Here is a 19,562-nt window from a genome sequence, read left to right on the forward strand (position 1 = left end):
CATGCTTCTTTCCAAATCCCTCCATGACCTCACCCCATCCTATCTCCAAGACCTACAATCCTCCGAGATCTGTATGCTTCATCAATTCTGGCCTCTTGCACAGCCCCAATTTAATCGCTCCACCAGTGGTGGTTGTACCTTCAGCTGCCTAAATTGCTCCGCTTCTCTCTCCTCCTCTAAGACACTCCTTAAAACCTATCTCTTTAATCAAGCTTTTTGTTATCTGTCCTAATATCTCCCTTCTGTGGTTTAGTATCAAATTCTGTTTGATAACTGTTCTGTAAAGTGCCTTGAGACGTTTTACTTTGTTAAAGGTGCTATATACAAAGAACAAAGAACAAAGATAATTACAGCACAGGAACAGGCCCTTCGGCCCTCCAAGCCTGCGCCGATCCAGATCCTCTCTCTAAACATGTCGCCTATTTTCTAAGCTTCTGTATCTCTTTTCTTCCTGCCCATTCATGTATCTGTCTAGATACATCTTAAAAGACTCCATCGTGCCCGCATCGACCACCTCCGCTGGCAATGCGTTCCAGGTGCCCACCACCCTCTGCGTAAAGAACTTTCCACGCATATCCCCCCTAAACTTTTCCCCTTTCACTTTGAACTCGTGTCCTCTAGTAATTGAAACCCCCACTCTGGGAAAAAGCTTCTTGCTATCCACCCTGTCTATACCTCTCATGATTTTGTACACCTCAATCAGGTCCCCCCTCAACCTCCGTCTTTCTAATGAAAATAATCCTAATCTACTCAACCTCTCTTCATAGCTAGCGCCCTCCATACCAGGCAACATCCTGGTGAACCTCCTCTGCACCCTTTCCAAAGCATCCACATCCTTTTGATAATGTGGCGACCAGAACTGTACGCAGTATTCCAAATGTGGCCGAACCAAAGTCCTATACAACTGTAACATGACCTGCCAACTCTTGTACTCAATGCCCCGTCCGATGAAGGAAAGCATGCCGTATGCCTTCTTGACCACTCTATTTACCTGCGTTGCCACCTTCAGGGAACAGTGGACCTGAACACCCAAATCTCTCTGGACATCAATTTTCCCCAGGACTTTTCCATTTACTGTATAGTTCACTCTTGAATTGGATCTTCCAAAATGCATCACCTCGCATTTGCCCTGATTGAACTCCATCTGCCATTTCTCTGCCCAACTCTCCAATCTATCTATATTCTGCTGTAAATGCAAGTTGCTGCTGTTGCTGATTTCATAAATTCAAACCTCTCCAAATATAATATGAAATTTTGAGAAATTTCAAATTACGCATCTCCACCACTGACAGTCAAACCTGAAAACAAATACTGCAACTTGGAGCATTCTTTTTTTGAATTCGTTCGTGGGATGTGGGAATTGCTGGCTCGGCCAGCATTTATTGCCCATCCCTTGAACGGAGTGGTTTGCTAGGCCATTTCAGAAGGCATTGAAGAGTCAACCACATTGCTGTGGGTCTGGAGTCACATGTAGGCCAGACCAGATAAGGAAGTCAGATTTCCTTCCCTGAAGGCCATTCTTTTTTTTTTTAACAACAATCAACAATGTCTCATGGTCACAATTAGACTAGCTTTTGAATTCCAGATTTATTAATTGAATTCAAATTTCACCATTTTCTGTGGTGGGATTCAAACCCATGTCCCCAGAGCATTAGCTTGGGCCTCTGGATTATTAGTCCCGTGACATTACCACTGCACCACCGCCTCCCCACTATAGTGGTAAATGGAAAGATAGCTGCAACTATTCTATATTATTCACGGCAGATCAATGCCAACAATAACAAATATTTATTTGTAATCAAAATTAACTTATTTAGTGTTTGCATATAAATCAATAAAGGGATTTGACTTGAAAAGATGCTTTAAGGCAAGAAGAGAATTGAACAAGTAACCAAAGAACATCACTTATATGTATATTATGACAATTAGATATGTTTAAATAGTACAAGTAGCTTGATGGGTTGAATGCCCATGGTACCTTCGGAGGGGCTTCATCTGATCCTCCTGAATCCCAGGAAACTGTGATCTGTCGTCTCTGCTCCATTCTCATCCGTTCTTCCTGTTGCATTTTCTCTTCTTCCAATATTGTACTGAAAGAAAGAAAATAATATTTATTTTATCTAACAACCAGAGAAACAAATTTCCCTCACCAATAACTGGGTACCACACAATTCAGACAATTCACAGATTCTTGCAAACATATAGCAAATAATGGTGCTCAGAAGCCTGAAGTGACCAAATTAATGATAGAACAAGTTATATCGTGTCTTTATCATATTAACGTGTCTCAAGGTGATTCACATGTACAATCAGATAAAAGTAGACACAAAACCAAAAGCGGAGTCATTACGAGAAATGACAGTTTGGTCAAAGAGGTAGCTTTTAAGGAAGGTTGTAGGAGAGGAGAATTTAGGGAGAGAATCTCAGATCGTGCAGCCTAGAGAGTTGAAGGCACAGCTTCAAATGTTGCAAATGGGGGTTATGCCCCTTCCCAGTGATAAAGCTTGAAACAATTTTAAAAGTTAAAAAAATTAACTGAACTGTATTGTGCGTCGTGATATCACCACCAAATTAATTGCTCTGATTGGAATTTTGCAACAGTTTGTGCAAATGGAGCCACTAAACCCAAAATAAAATTGGAACAATTCACTCCTAGTTCCAGATGGAGTATTTATGTTCCCTAAGCAGTCCAAAAATAACCTTTGTATGGACCAATCAACAAAGTGACTGGCAATTTTTTTTTTTACAGTAACAGAGCTACGACAATTAGAGCAGAAAATTGGTTTGGGTGCCATTACGGGCATTATTAAGTGATGCACCTGGAATGTATGCCAGGAGCCAGAGGTTCATTTGAAACTGGGCCTAAACTCAGCATATTTTCAGTGAGCTGAGGACCAACTGGGTGCCAGAGGCACCTTGCTGGTTTGGAGAGGAATTACATAGAACTACAGCACAGAGACAGGACATTGGGTCCAACGGGTCTATGTTGGTGTTTATGCTCAACATGGGTCTCCTTCCACCCTACTTTATCTAACCCTATCAGTATAACCTTCAAAGGAAACTTTACTCTATAGCTGACCTGTGCTATACCTATCCTGGGAGCATTTGATGGGAAGGTGTAGAGGGAGGTTTACTCTTTATCTAACCTCTGACGTACCTGTCCTGGGAGTGTTTGATGCTGACAATGGGAAGTGTACCATTCTCAAGCACTAATACCCCTAACTTTGAAAGACACAAAACTAACAGAAAAGAAGAAGTCTGTGCAGGTGCCAACTCTCATCCATTTGAGCCAGCTTGAAGCAGTTAGCAGCCCCGAATAGCACATATGCAAGAGCCCTAACGCCTATTTAAGGCAGCTGTCAAAGACGCCGAAACACTGTCTGAGCCAAAATGGTGCTGAATGTATTTCAGGCAGCCTTGGGAGGTAGCATCATGAAACTGGACCTCTTTGCCCCATTTCATACCCGATAAAAAGGGTGCAATGAAGTCCAGTTCCTCTACTTAGTAACCATTAGTTTCAAATAAATCAAAAAGATTATGAGGGTGACTTTATATTTAACAATGGTGCAAATGTTATTTTCTAAAAAAAAATTAATATAAACTACTATTGTTCAGTAATTCTTCTGCAGTGGCCAATGGAATTACCTACATCATCAGAAATGACTGGTCTAATGCTGGGAAAAGACAACGTAACAGAAGAAAAATTATAGCTTGATGTAAACATTTATTAGTTTCTACAAAATTGATGTATCTAAAATACACAATGGCCGGGATTTCACGTTGGGTGGACGAGAGCAGGCCACCAACTGAAAAGTTGGTGGCGAAGCCGCTTCCGCCTCACCTGGGGATCTGACCTGCATTTTACAGGTCACCAGGCTTTAAAAATTCCGAGGAGGGTCTTCCACCTGCTTGAGGAAGGAAGTCCCGCCTCATTGAACTGCTGGCCAATCTGCGGGCTGGCAGCTCTTAGTCTCAGCAGCGCCACCGGGAACAATGGCCACTGCTCAACTGCAGCACAGCTGACCGCAGTGGAAAACATGGAGCCGGGAGTCCAGGTAAATTTTGGTTGCCTCGCCGGGGGTAATCGGTCGGGCCCCGGCAAGGCAAAGTTGGTCGTTTGCAAGGTGGGTAGGAAAGGGGGCGTGTTGGGTCTTGGGGGTGGTTGGGGTAGGGGGGGCAGCCCTCCATCCACCCTGTGCCTGATAAGCAGGGAACCCCCACCCCCCCCACTCCCCGTGACAATCCGAAGCTGCCTGCTTTTTCCAGGCGGCTTCTCCCAGCTCCAGAACGCCCATTTGCCATGCATAAAATCCGCGTGAAGGCCCTTAAGTGGCTGTTAAGCGGCCACTTAAGGGCCTTGATTGGCCTGGGGCAGTTGGGCTGTTTCTCGCCACCCTGCCGCCCTAAGTAAAGTGGGGCAGAGACGGGAGCGGGTCGGGAAAGCCTCCCAGGGCCTCCTGCTCCGTTTTACGTCACCCCACCCCCCACCCCGGCCACCATCCGGCTCGTTGAGGTGGCGTAAAATTCCGGCCAATATGTCACATGGCGAACTATATTAGCTGATTTCATCCTAGCTTATAATCTGATGGTTACTATACTGTGCAAGCAACACAAATCACTTCCATTTTAGACAGCTGCAGTTTTACACTGGGAAGAACTCCAGCTCACAAAAATGTTTATTCATCAGTAGTCCAAGTAGGACAGAAGGCCTCTTTGATTGACTATGCTGATGAAACAACCAACAAACTTTTGCATTTAGGGGGCTTGTTTTATCCTGTTCTAAGTTCGACAAATTCAATTTCTACGAAACCGACAGTACAACCACAAACCAAAACTGTTTCCTGAATCTGCCAAACCACTGGAAAAGTAATCCTCATCTTGAAAGTGGAACAGAAAATTCACCAGTAAATTAATATCAGCTGAAATATTGTTGGGAGTTAGTATCAGACTCAGTGCTTGCAAACCTTTTGTATTAGATTTGTATAGATCAGGTTCGCAAACAAATTAAAAGATCCCTGTGCTTAAATCACAAAGGCCAGATGATCTAGTTTAGATGAATGGATCCAGCTACCAAAGAGCTAAAGCACTAAGTACCAAAAGAGCACAAAGGCGGACTATGGATTGAATTTATTTTGTGATACTACTAAGGTGTACGTAAAACAGCACATGTTGAGATGCTGTATATCCATTTGGACAATTAGTATCTGAGTAACAACTTTTGACTCTTCCACGCTGGAATTATCAGGATAATGCAGCTGTTAAGAGGAAACAGCTATTTGCATGATCTCCATTGCTTTGGGCTAACATTATGATAGAGTGGATTGCACAGGGTCTTTACACTCAATACACCAGGTAGCTTTTTATCTTCTATACCTTAAGCAGAAATTGTGGGATTACAATGTGGAAGTCATTAATTAATAATTTGCAAAATGGCACACACTGCATATTCTAGCCTAATCTACATTGTGCCATCAAATAAAAACATATAAGAACCAGCTCAGATTCACAAAAGCTTCCAAGAAATCTCTGTTACTTTACTGAGTTAAACAAACAAGTAATTGAAAAGGAATTTCCCTGCAATGTCACATGCCAACAATGACTTCTTGTAGCACCATATTTGTTGACTTTAAAGGAACTACGTATAACCTTCAAAAAATCTTTGAAAACATTGTCATAGATATTGCACAAATATCCACAGCGCTCATGGTTCAGATTGCATCCTATATTCAATACGCTAGCGAGTCTTCGAAGCAACCCAAGGCGCTTCCATTTTGGTGCATGTTTAAGAATCCGAGGTTATGATAGCAACCTCCAAGGGCCACTCTCCCACTTATACACTGCAAGTTGAGAGCTCATTTATGGAGGTCTGCAACACTCTGTAATTTGGAAACCTAAAATAAAAAATATGGCTGCCATAATTTGACAGAGCATTTGTAGACCCATATTTTCATGGGTTGACCATCCCATAAGCTCCCAGAATCTTGGCTCCTTCACACTACAGAACGCAACCACAGAAAGGAGAAACAAGTACCTCTAGTTGTATTCATATGATGTAAAAATAATTATAACAATTTCCAAGTTATGTTTTCATGGAACTATGACTTTGCCATTGGTTAAACAGAACTAATTGAAATCATTTAAAATGTGTGAGGGGGGAGATACGCACAAAACAAAGCTGTAGCACGGTCTAAACCACAGAAGTTCCAAAAGTAAAAGCACCTAAAATTTTGCTTTTACTTGATGTGCCACAGCCATCATTCAAGGCATTGTACATCTAATGTATTTACTGACGCCAACAGAAGAAATATGCAATGCCTTTAGGCATGGTTGCATTGATGGTTCAGTAAATGGGGAGGCCAAGGCGTAGAGGTAATGTCACTGGACTAGTAATCCAGAGGCCCAGGCCAGTGCTCTGGGGACATGAGTTCGAACTCCACCACGGCAGATGGTGAAATTTGAATTCAATTAATAAATCTGAAATTAAAAAGCTAATCTAATGGTAACCATGAAACCATTGTCGACTGTTGTAGAAAAACATCTGCTTCACTAATGTGAAGAAAATCTGCTGTCCTTACCTGCTCTGGCCTGCATGTGAATCCAGACCCAGAGCAATGTGGTTGACTCTGAAGTGGCCTAGCAAGCCACTCAGTTCAAAGGCAATTAGGAATGGGCAATAAATGCCCACATCCCACAAACAAATAAAAAAAAAGTTGTGTCAATGTAATTTGCTGAGTACAAGTGAAACAACGCAAGTGCATGCTTTGTATAAATGGGGCAGCAGCACTGTAAGAACAGTGCTTAACACCATGACATAGTATTCATCAAGGGCACCTGACTATTTCTCAAAATCTTCATAAATTCTCATCAAGGAAACCGTTCATATTAGATTAATATTTAAACCACTAACCTCCCATCAGAATCTGCACAAACAACTAAGTGAATGAATTAACCCTTTCTTGACAATTTTCAAAGAAGTGAAACAAAAATCACATGAGTTAAACTATTTATTAACCTTAGAATCACAATGGGCAGCATTTAAACATAGAGTATGTAGATAATTAGTAGATAGGGTTAATTGTCAAAATAACAGGTTACAAAGGCAATTTTGTTATGTCACAGCAATTCAGCATTAACTCTTTGCTAATTATAAATTAGCAGAGACCAGTGTCTGGGATGCATATAAACTGGTGCGATTAATTTTGGATTACATTTATTAGATTGTTGAAATGTTAACAGCATTAGATGCTGTTCTAGCAGTTCTGATGAAAGATCACAGACGTGAAACTTTAACTCTGCTTCTCTCTCCACAGATGATTAGATTTTTTAGATTAGAGATACAGCACTGAAACAGGCCCTTCGGCCCACCGAGTCTGTGCCGAACATCAACCACCCATTTATACTAATCCTACACTAATCCCATATTCCCAACAAACATCCCCACCTGTCCCTATATTTCCCTACCACCTACCTATACTGGTGACAATTTATAATGGCCAATTTACCTATCAACCTGCAAGTCTTTTGGCTTGTGGGAGGAAACCGGAGCACCTGGAGAAAACCCACGCAGACACAGGGAGAACTTGCAAACTCCACACAGGCAGCACCCAGAAGCGAACCCGGGTCCCTGGAGCTGTGAGGCTGCGGTGCTAACCACTGCGCCACTGTGCCACCCTGCTGCCAGATCTGCGAAGTATTTCCAGCACTTTCTGTTTTTATGCCAAGATTGTTCATTTCCTAGCTTTTTAGGCCTTTGCTCACAACGTTTTTAACACAGGTCCTGCTAAGGTAGGATATCTTTATGTATCACTTAATGAGTTGTCTCTGGGCCTTAATTGCTTGTCTTCTTTCCCTGGTAGGGAATGTTTTGGTTGCAGAAGCCCTCATGATTTAATTAGTCCTTTCCATTTCTAGCATTCAGTCTATTATTCCATTTTTGAGGACACATTTAAGTCAATTTTCTAGGGTATTTCTTCAACAGTATACACTATCCAAAATGAAACAAATATAAATGAAATACCACCAGATCGCAAATCAACCATTTGGAACATAGATTACGAATGGACTTTACCTAAATTGAAACACTTTCGTAACATTCTCCAATTCTTATCAGAGCCCTCTAGTGTATTCTAAAATGACAATCTTTTTAGCACAAAAAAACACACAACTGAATAAATACTACACCTTAAAAGCTGTTATTGCAGTTGCACAGCAACATACTGACCAAAACATGTACTCGCTCACAAAAAAAACTGAGATTTTACCATTCAAAAGTACAAAAACACACATTTACCAATTTCTAAAATAGTTCAACCATACATCAATACTTCACTAAAATTCTGACTTTCTCTGATCTCAACTAAAAGATGGAGGGGGAGCAAATTCTGCAACTCTTAAATGAAGTGGCAATAACCCTACTGCGCCGCAATGGAACTATACAACTTTTGAAACAATAAAATGGCTCAGGGCTACCTGAGTGCCACATTAAGTCAACCTATGTGCCTGTATTGTGATACAGCAAATGAAGCAATTAACGTTTAACAAGTTGGTTTGTGACAACATTTGTTTGTAGCATCAAATGCAACCCAAGTTTATATTTACCCAAGAAAATAAAAAATGTCAAGAATTTTTTAATCCAAGGTAGAATTACCATCAATGTGTTTTTTTTTTCAAAATCCACCTACTTTCTGAGGAGATTCTATCTCCCAATAAAGATTCCATTCTTTGTGAAAATTTGAAATTCATTACTACAACTGAAATAGTCTCAGAAACTGCAATCTGCAATATTTTTCATTTTATCGCTTAATGTTCTCCCTCTTGTCTCTGCAAGGTACTGACTCGCACTGTTGCACAGACACTGGCATCCTCTGATACCTCACTCAAATCATCATTACTGATGTTGAAGCCAAAACAATGAACAGCTGCAGGCTCTTCTGCAATGAAGGCATCATAACCAAGCTTGAACATGTGACATTTGCACAAACAGCAGTCACTGGCTAACAATCAACTGCAAGAACAGTAGCTGATTTTATTTCCCCTCTTGCAGCCCATAAGCAGCAAGGCCAACAGTAACACTTTGAGCACCATCTCACCTAGGATTAGCTAACTTAGCACTGATTCAGGATCACGTCTGGGTACATTCCGAGCCTGTATGGCTGAGAACCACAACATGTGGCTCATTTACAGAGTCCACAGCACAGAAAAAGGCTATTAGGCACAATTGGTCTACGGCGGGGTTTATGCTCCACATCAGCTTCCTCCCAACCCCTCTGCATCTAACTCTATCAGCATATCCTTCTGTTACTTTCTCCCTCATATGTTTGTCTAGCTTTCCCTTAAAGCCATATATGCTATTTGCCTCAATTACAGCTTGTGGTCGCACGTTCCAAATTCATATCACTCTTTGGGCAAGAGGTTTTTCCTAATTCCCTATTGAATTTATTAGTGAATATCTTTATGACCTCTATTTCTGGTCTCCCACAATGGAAACATTTCTCTATGTCTACCCTATCAAATTCTTTCAGTATCTTAAAGACCTCTATCAGGTCACCCCTCAGCCGTCTCTCTTCTGAAGAGTATCCAAGTAGTATGCAGCCTCTTTATTCTTCCTACAAAATGTTCCACCTCACACTTATCTATATTGAAACTCATTTGCCAATTACATGCACATTTTGCAAGTTTATTAATGTCCTCTTGTATTTTGTCACATTATTTCTTTATGTTAACTACACCTCCCAATTTTGGCATTGTCGTCAAATTTTGTAAATGTATTTCTAATTCCTGAGCCCAAATTATTAATGTAAATTGTGAACAACAGTGGTCCCATCACCAAACTCTGTGGAACACCACTTCCCACCTTTTGCCAGTCTGAGTGGCTACTCTGAACCCTAACTCTCTATTTTCTGTTTTGTAGCCAGCTTGCTATCCATTCTGCTACCTGTCCCCCTAACTCCAATTGCTCTGACCCTAGTGCCTTTTGAAAATCCAGATATATTGAATAGAATCATAGAAAGAATCATAGACATCTTATGCATTACCCTTGTCTATTCTTGGTTTCTTATACAAAGAATTCAATAAGGTTGGTCAACACGGCTTTCCCTTTGGAAACCATGCTGATTACTCTTTAGTATATTGTTGGTTTCTGGGTGTTTTTCAAATACATCTTTCAGTAAAGATTCCACTATCTTTCCTACCATTGACGTTAAGCTCACTGGTCTATAGTTCCCTTGATATGTTCTAACTTTTAAAAAAATATAAGAATCACATCAGCTGTTTGCCAATCCATTTTCCAATGAATGTTTATATTTATGGAATAGTACCTCTTCTAAATCTTCCCCAACTCCTTTTAACACGTGTGGATGCAATCCATCTGGACCAAGGGTTTTATCCTCTCTCAGTTTGATCAGTTTATCTATTATCTCCCTCCTCGCTATCCGAAATGACTAAGATCTTTGCTTCCACTAATATCATGCACAGCATGTTAGTTTCCCTGGTAGATCTTGAGGCAAAGGAACTATTCACTATTTCTGAAGAAGGGTCACTGACCTGAAGCGCTAACTCTGCTTCTCTCTCCACAGATGCTGCCAGACCTGCTGAGTATTTCCAGCATTTCTTGTTTTTATTTCAGATTTCCAGTATCTGTAGTATTTTGCTTTTATTCACTATTTCTGCCAATTTGCTGTTGTTACCTGAGAGTTTATCTTGTGCATCTCTTAGTGGTCCTAATCCTATCCTGATTTTTTTTTGTTACTTAAGTGTCTGTAGAATACATTGATTTCTTTTTATATTCCTTGACAATTTAATTTTCAAGTTCCTCTTTGCTTTCTTAATTTTTTGACTTTTTTTTTAACCTCCTCCTATTTGCTTTTGTCACCTTTTATTATTTATCTAATCAGTGAGACAAATGTCTTCAGTTTTCATTTTACCCATGTCTTAATGAATCTATGGCATTTCACTAGTGGCTAGTTTGTTTTTTTAAGAAGAATATATTTTTCCTCAAGTCTACTGATCACCATTTTAAACAGTTCTCATTGCTGTCCTATTTTTCCCTCCAGTTTTCCTTCCCGAGTTCCATTCCCAACCTCTCTAAATTAGCTATTTTTTCAATTTACTACTTGATCTCTGCCTTACCTATTGAGTCATCAGGGAAGCTCTTTGCTGTTTTCTTTTCACAGACAAGTACATATACATGCTGCTGCATGGCTGTTGGCTAATGCAATTTTCATTCCATAAGTAAGAGTAACTAAATAATTCATGAGAAATTTATGCAGTTCTGTGTCACAGGTGTAATTAAAAACTATAATTTAATACTTTTGGTTACATAATCAATGATTAAAGAAAACTTCATATATCACAACATGACAATGTTATACTGTGGCTCATACTCTTTACCAGGTCAAGTTCTGGAGGCCTCACTTAAGCAGGAGACAAATATATTTCTCAAGAACATAAGTGTGAAATGGAGAGAGCCATTTGTCTCACTGAGTTCATTCCTTCCATTGAGCCAAGTAGAAGCTGTACTTTAAAAGACTCCTCCAATTCATTTGTTCCTGACATACAGTTTGATATTTTGCTACATTATGCTAGATATGGTCTGTTCCTTTAGGGTCAATGCTCAGGAACTCCCTATTGGGAAGTGGTCTAAATAGGCAACCCCGAGTACAATTAGAGTCTAGTGTTTGAAGGAGTTTCCTTCGTTGATTGGCAGTTGCCTATAAATCCTCAGTTCTTACCTTGCGAAAGAAGCCTAGTTATTGATAAAATGGGCATAATGGCCTAATGGTCATGTCACTGGGCAAGTAATCCAGAGGCCTGGACTGATAACCCAATAACATGAGTTCAAATCCCACCATGACAGCTGGGGAATTGAAATCCAGCTAATTAAATAAATCTGGAATAAAAAGCTGGTATCAGTAATGTTGACTGGAAACTACCAGATTGTCACAAAAATCCATCTGGTTCATGAATGTCCTTTAGGAAAGGAAATCTGTTGTCCTTACCTGATCTGGTCATATGTGACTACAGAATCTCAGCAATGTGGCTGACTCTTATCTGCCCTCTGAAATGACCAAGCAAGCCAGTAAGGCAGCTTACCACCACCTTCTCAAGGGCAATTTGGGATGGGTAATAAATGCTGACCTTTCCAGCAACACCCACAGCCCGTGAATTAACAAAAAAAATCAAGGTCAGAAGAATTGGTGGTTACTGGTTTTCAAAACTTTAAAAAATCTTTGTGTGTGCTATCGAACGTGTCAAGGACACATTACATGAATAGAATTGTAACCATAAAATGGTGAAATCTCTCCCTAAACACAAAAGCAACAAGAGGAAACTAGGAGATCCATTTAACCCAGTGTATACATTATCCAGCCCGCAGGTCAACTGGAAAAGAATATTTATATAGGACCTTTCATGACCTCAGGATGTCCTAAAGTGTTTTACAATCAGATGAAGTACTTTTGAAGTCTTGTCACTGTTATAATGTAAGAAAAATGGTTGTCAATATTTACATAGTAATGAATAAGTGAGCAGATCATCTGCTCCAGGTCTTGGTTGAGGGATAAATGTCAGTCAGACCATCGGACAACACTGCTCTTCTTTGAGTAGTGGCATAGGATGTTTTATTCCATCCAAGTGGGAAGATGGAATCTTGGTTTAACATCTCATCCAAAAGTTGACATCTCCAACAGTGCAGCACCGCTTCGGTATTCCACTGAAACAGATGTTTACTTGCCTCAGGCTCGCCTACCATAAGTACTTACAGACTCATCCCAACTGCTTCCAGGCCCTCTCTCTCCATCTGGCTCACAGTTTTTGCCACTTTGACAATGGTTGAATTTCTGTGCTGTTTGCTGGAAAGCTAGTCTATCAACCATCTAGCCCCTTTCTCTAGAACACACTCCCATGATCCCTTTGCCTGGCTTCCTCCATCCTTGCTTTCAAAAGGTTACTAAAAAACGTCTCTTTTCAACTACTTTCTTGGTCTTGTCCTTACATCAATTCTTCAATTTTTCCTCAGTATCCATTTTTCATTTACCTAATCTGTAAGAAACATGCAATGCTGAAATTGTTAAATAAATACAAGTTGTTGTTTTCAGTATTTAATATCTCAAGCAGACTCAATTAAATTTTTTTGTAAGAAGTCAAGAAACTGAGAAAAAGATTCTCAAATGTCTCAAAACACTTCAAGCATAAAAAATCTACCTCCTCTTTTAAGGTCTTCTGTAAGATCAACTTCTTTGACCAAGCTTTTGCTCACTTCTCTGAACATCTTGCTTTTTAGGCTACATGTCTTTTTATCTTACATCTCTGAAGTGCCTAGATAGGCTTTACTAAGTTCAAGCTTCTATATAAATGCAAGTTATTATTAAGTGAAGTGACTATTGTAATCTGGGCAAATATAGCTGCCATTTCATATACATAAAATGCCACAGACACAGAGAAACTCCCTGTTCTTCAAATGATGCCATGGGATCCAAAATTGAACGATCGAAACAGGTTAGTGAAGCCTCTGGTGAACATCTGATCTGAAGAATGGCACCTCCAACAATGCACCATTCTCTCATTGCCAGTCTGCAGTATATGCTCAAACTTCAGTGTTGAGCTTGAACCTTATGAGTCAGAGACAGAGGTTAACTACTGAGCCAAGAATTACTTACTATTCTAACATTATTTGCCAACAGATTCTCAAGACTGCTTTACAAAAGAAACAGTGTTTATAACAGCATTCACCATTAAAAAAATTCCCAGACTGTTTGGTGTGAGGGAGGAAGAGATAGATACGTGGCAAAACTGAGGTAATTTAGGAATATGAGGCAAAGAAAGGGAAGGAGAAATCAAGATGTACATTTTTTTGAGAGGCTTTTAAAGGAAGTTACAGATCTAACGAGCTGCTGAATGGAAATTCTGATTTTGGAAACAAAATCAAGGATGAACTCTTCAATCGACCTGGATGAGGATGCCCTAAGTGGATGCAAAACAGTTGTTCAGGAGACGGACAGAGGCACTAATATTGATGCGGGGGTAGGAGACAAAACAGGAAAGTAGGAGTTTGATACCACGGTAGTAAGGATGTACAGGATAATGTTCTTTTCCCAGAAGGAAAAGGTGGAGTGGTTAGAGCTGGGGTATCAAACATACAGCCTGCAGGCTGAATCAGGCCCAGAGACAGGTTTCATCCAGACCCCAGATTTTCTGTCCATCTCCATTTCTTTATTTACTTGTTGGGATGGCACCCCGTGTCACCTGTGTATAATAGTCAATATTCATGAGATGGCGATTGTATCTGCCTCTGTTTGTGAGTCTTGTTTTTCAACATCACATTACATTGATAATTTCTCACACCACATTTCAATGCCTCAAAATATTGATGCCTGATTTTTAAATTCTGTAAAGATAAGAAGCCTTTGCATCTTTATCCAAGAAGACAATAGATTAAGAGCGCCATGCATTTCAAGAGAAATGGGAGAAACTCATATTTGTTTGGAAACATGAATGTGAGATTTCCATTCAGGATTCTGAAGGAACGGTGATACAGTTCCAAGTCAGGATGGTGTGTGGCTTGGAGGGAAACTTGCAGGTGGTGGTGTTCCCATGCATCTGCTGCCCTTGTCCTTCCAGGTGGTAGAGGTCGCTGGTTTGGAAGGTGCTGTCTAAAAAGCCTTGGTGAGTTGCTGCAGTGCATCCTGTAGATGGTACACACTGCTGCCACTGTGAATCGGTGGGGGGGGGGGGGGGGGGGTAGTGAATGTTTGTGGATGGGGTGCCAATCAAGTGGATTGCTTTGTCCTGGAAGGCGTCGAGCATCTTGAGTGTTGTTGGGGCTGCACCCATCCAGGCAAGTGCCTTGTAGATGGTGCACAAGCTTTGGGGAGTCAGGAGGTGAGTTACTCACCACAGAATTCCTAGCCTCTGACCTGCTTTTTTAGCCACGGTATTTATATGGCTACTGCAGTTCAGTTTCTGGTCAATAGTAGCGCCTAAGATGTTGATAGTGGGGGATTCAGCGATCATAATGCCATTGAATGTCAAGGGGAGATGGTTGGATACTCTCTTGTTGGAGATCATTGCCTGGCACTTGTGTGGTGTGAATATTACTGCCCACTTATCAACTCAAGCCTGGAGATTGTCCAGGTCTTGCTGTATTTCTACACTGACTGCTTCAGTATCTGAGGGGTCGTGAATAGAACATAGAACAGTGCAGCACAGTACAGGCCCTTCGGCCCACGATGTTGTGCCGACCCTTTAACCTACTCTAAGATCAAACTACCTACATACCCTTCATTCTACTATCATCCATGTACCTATCCAAGAGTCGCTTAAATGTCCCTAATGTATCTGCTTCTACTACCACCGCTGGCAGTGCATTCCACGCACCCACCACTCTCTGTGTAAAGAACCTACCTCTGACAGCTCCCCGAAACCTTCCTCCAATCACCTTAAAATTATTCCCCCTGGTGATAGCCCTTTCCGCCCTGGGAAAAGGTCTCTGACTATCCACTCTATCTATGCCTCTCATCATCTTGTACACCTCTAATCCTTCCTCGCTCCAATGAGAAACGCCCTAGCTCCCTCAACCTTTCTTCATAAGACATGCCCTCCAGTCCAGGCAGCATCCTGGTAAATCTCCTCTGCACCCTCTCTAAAGCTTCCACATCCTTCCTATAATGAGGCGACCAGAACTGAACACAATATTCCAAGTGTGGTCGAACCAGGGCTTTATAGAGCTGCAGCATAACCTCGCGGCTCTTAAACTCAATCCCCCTGTTAATGAAAGCCAACACACCATACGCCTTCTTAACAACCCTATCAACTTGGGTGGCAACTTTGAGGGATCTATGGATGTGGACCCCAAGATCCCTCTGTTCCTCCACACTGACAAGAATCCTGTCTTTAAGCCTGTATTCTGCATTCAAATTCGACCTTCCAAAATGAATCACTTCACACTTTTCCAGGTTGAACTCCATCTGCCACTTCTCAGCCCAGTTCTGCATCCTGTCAATGTCCCGTTGCAACCTGCAACAGCCCTCCACACTATCCACAACTCCAGCAACCTTTGTGTTATCGACAAACTTACGAACCCAGCCTTCCACTTCCTCATCCAAGTCATTTTAAAAAATCACAAAGAGCAGAGGTCCCAGAACAGATCCCTGCGGAACACCACTGGTCACCGAGCTCCAGGCTGAATACTTTCCATCTACTACCACCCTCTGTCTTCTATGGGCCAGCCAATTCTGTATCCAGACAGCCGAATTTCCCTGTATCCCATGCCTCCTTACTTTCTGAATGAGCCTACCATGGGGAACCTTATCAAACACCTTGCTAAAATCCATATACACCACATCCACTGCTCTTCCTTCATCAATGTGTTTTGTCACACCTTCAAAGAATTCAATAAGGCTTGTGAGGCATGACCTGCCCCTCACAAAGCCATGCTGACTAGTTCTAATCAAACTATGCTTTTCCAGATAATCATAAATCCTGTCTCTCAGAATCCTCTCCAATAATTTGCCCACCACCGACGTATGACTGACTGGTCTGTAATTCCCAGGGTTATCCCTATTCCCTTTCTTGAACAAGGGAATAACATTTACCACCCTCCAATCATCCGGTACTACTCCAGTGGACAGTGAGGACGCAAAGATCGTCGCCAAAGGCGCAGCAATCTCTTCCCTCGCTTCCCGTAATAACCTTGGGTATATCCCGTCTGGCCCCAGGGACTTATCTATCCTCATGTCTTTCAAAATTTCCAGCACATCCTCCTTCTTAACATCAACCTGTTCGAGCATATCAGCCTGTTTCACGCTGTCCTCACAAACGACAAGGTCCCTCTCACTAGTGAATACTGAAGCAAAGTATTCATTAAGGACCTCCCCTAACTCCTCCTACTCCAGGCACAAGTTCCCTCCACTATCTCTGATCGGCCCTACCCTCACTCTGGCCATCCTCTTGTTCCTCACGTAAGTGTAGAACGCCTTGGGATTTTCCTTAATCCTACCCGCCAAGACTTTTTCATGCCCCCTTCTAGCTCTAAGTCCATTCTTCTGTTCTTCCTGGCTACCTTGTAACCCTCTAGAGCCCTGTCTGATCCTTGCTTCCTCAACCTTAAGTAAGCTTCCTTCTTCCTCTTGACTAGCTGTTCCACATCTCGTCAGCCAAGGTTCCTTCACCCTACCATCCATTCCTTGCCTCATCGGACAAACTTATCCAGCAGTCGCAGCAAGTGCTCCCTAAACAACCTCCACATTTCTGTCGTGCATTTCCCTGAGAACATCTGTTCCCAATTTAAGCTCCCCAGTTCCTGCCTAATAGCATTGTAATTCCCCCTCCCCCAATTAAATATTTTCCCATCCCGTCTGCTCCTATCCCTCTCCATGACTTATAGTAAAGGTCAGGGAGTTGTGATCACTATCACCGAAATGCTCTCCCACCGAGAGATCTGCCACCTGGCCTGGTTCGTTGCCAAGCACCAAATCCAACGTAGCCTCCCCTCGAGTCGGCCTATCTACATATTGAGTCAGGAAACCTTCCTGGACACACCTGACAAAATCTGCTCCATCCAAACTATTTGCACTGAGGAGGTTCCAATCAATATTAGGGAAGTTGAAGTCACCCATGACAACAATCCTGTTACTTCTGCACCTTTCCAAAATCTGCCTCCCAATCTGTTCCTCCATGTCTCTGTTGCTATTGGGGGGTCTATAGAAAACTCCCAATAAAGTGACTGTTTCTGACTTCCACCCATACTGACTCAGTAGACAAACCCTCCTCGACGACCTCCCTTTCTGCAGCTGTGATACTATCCCTGATTAACAATGCCACTCCCCCACCTCTTTGACCTCCCTCCCTATTTCTTTTGAAACATCGAAACCCGGGAACAACCAACATCCATTCCTGCCCCTGTGATATCCAAGTCTCCGTAATGGCCACAACATCGTAGCTCCAAGTACTGATCCATGCTCTAAGTTCATCACCCTTATTCCTGACACTTCTTGCGTTAAAATAGACACACTTCAACCCATCATACTGGCTGCAACTTTGCCCTGTCAACTGTCTAACCTTCCTCACAGACTCTCTGCACTCTGTATCTGCCTGTTCAACAGCTACCCCATCCACTGATCCTTAGCTCCGGTTCCCATCCCCCTGCCAAACTAGTTTAAACCCTCCCGAAGAGCTCTAGCAAACCTCCCGCCCAGGATATTGGTGCCCCTCCAGTTCAGATGCAACCCGTCCTTCTTGTACAGGTCCCACCTTCCCCAGAAGGTATCCCAATGATCCACATATCTGAAGCCCTCCCTCCTACACCAGCTCTGTAGCCATGTATTCAGCTGCACTCGCTCTGTTTCTAGCCTCACTAGCACGTGGCACCGGTATCAATCCTGAGATTACTACTCTGCTCGTCCTGCCTTTTAGCTTCCAACCTAACTCCCTATATTCGCTTTTCAGGTCCTCATCCCTTTTCCTAGCTATGTCATTGGTACCGATGTGTACCACGACTTCTGGCTGCTCTCCCTCCCCCTTAAGAATCCCGTAGACTCGATCCGAGCCATCCCTGATGCTGGCACCCGGGAGGCAACATACCATCCGGGAGTCTCGTTCGCGGCCGCAGAATCTCCTGTCTGTTCCTCTATCCATTGAATCTCCTATCACTATTGCTCTCCTTTTCTCCCCCCTTCCCTTCTGAGCCACAGAGACAGGCACAGTGCCAGAGACCTGGCCGCTGTGGCTTTCCCCCGGTAGGTCCACCCCCCACAACAGTATCCAAAACGGTATACTTATTATTGAGGGGAACGGCCACAGGGGATCCCTGCACTGTGCGCCTGTTCCCTTTCCCTCCCCTGACAGTCACCCAGCTACCTTTATCCTGTAACTTAGGTGTCACTACTTCGCTATAACTGCTCTCTATCACCCTCTCAGCCTCCTGAATGATCCGAAGTTCATCCAGCTCCAGTTCCCTAGCGCAGTCTGTGAGGAGCTGGAGTTGGGTGCACTTCCCGCAGGTGAAGTCAGCAGGGACACGAGTGGTGACCCTTACCTCCCACATCCTGCAAGAGGAGCATGCAACTGCCCTAGCTTTCATCCCCTCTGCTGTAAATTGACAACAGAGAATAAAAAGAAAAATAAAGGAAAACCTTACCTTACCAAACCCTCCACACAAGAGTCCTTTTTTTTTGGTTAGAGGAGGAGGATGGGTGGGAGACACTACACGTGTAGTGTTTTGGGTTTAGCCACTGCCCGAATATATAAGTTCACTTACCCAGCATTCCCCGTGTCCGCATCCACCGAATCACGAGTTAAGTACTTTATAGTTCAACTTACCTTCCCGTTTCTGGCGCGTTTTTTGAAACCTCCGGTCCTCCTGCTCCTCGGGCTGTTCTGGCTCCTCTCACTCTCTCCCTCACGGGTTTTGGCACGCTTTTTGAAACCTCCGGTCCTGTTGCTCCTCGGGCTGTTCTGGCTCCTCTCTCTCTCACGGGTTTTGGCGCGTTTTTTTTTAAACCTCCGGTCCTGCTGCTCCTCGGGCTGTTCTGGCTCCTCTCACTCTCTCAGCAATAGTGCTGAACATT

At 42.6% G+C, this 19,562-nt stretch overlaps 1 protein-coding gene across 5 annotated transcripts in view; it reads right to left on the bottom strand.

The window, feature by feature from the left end:
* The window catches only part of LOC137369804 (focal adhesion kinase 1), a 717,355-nt gene that overhangs the window by 84,108 nt on the left and 613,685 nt on the right, over positions 1 to 19,562 (bottom strand). For all 5 annotated transcript variants that reach the window (XM_068031302.1, XM_068031301.1, XM_068031300.1 and 2 more), the window contains one exon: positions 1,979 to 2,090. In XM_068031302.1, the coding sequence (XP_067887403.1) occupies positions 1,979 to 2,090 (112 nt within the window). The remainder of the gene's footprint in view (positions 1 to 1,978; positions 2,091 to 19,562) is intronic.

This window comes from Heterodontus francisci, chromosome 5 (genome assembly GCF_036365525.1).
Source record: "Heterodontus francisci isolate sHetFra1 chromosome 5, sHetFra1.hap1, whole genome shotgun sequence".
In the NCBI taxonomy this organism is placed as follows: domain Eukaryota; kingdom Metazoa; phylum Chordata; class Chondrichthyes; order Heterodontiformes; family Heterodontidae; genus Heterodontus; species Heterodontus francisci.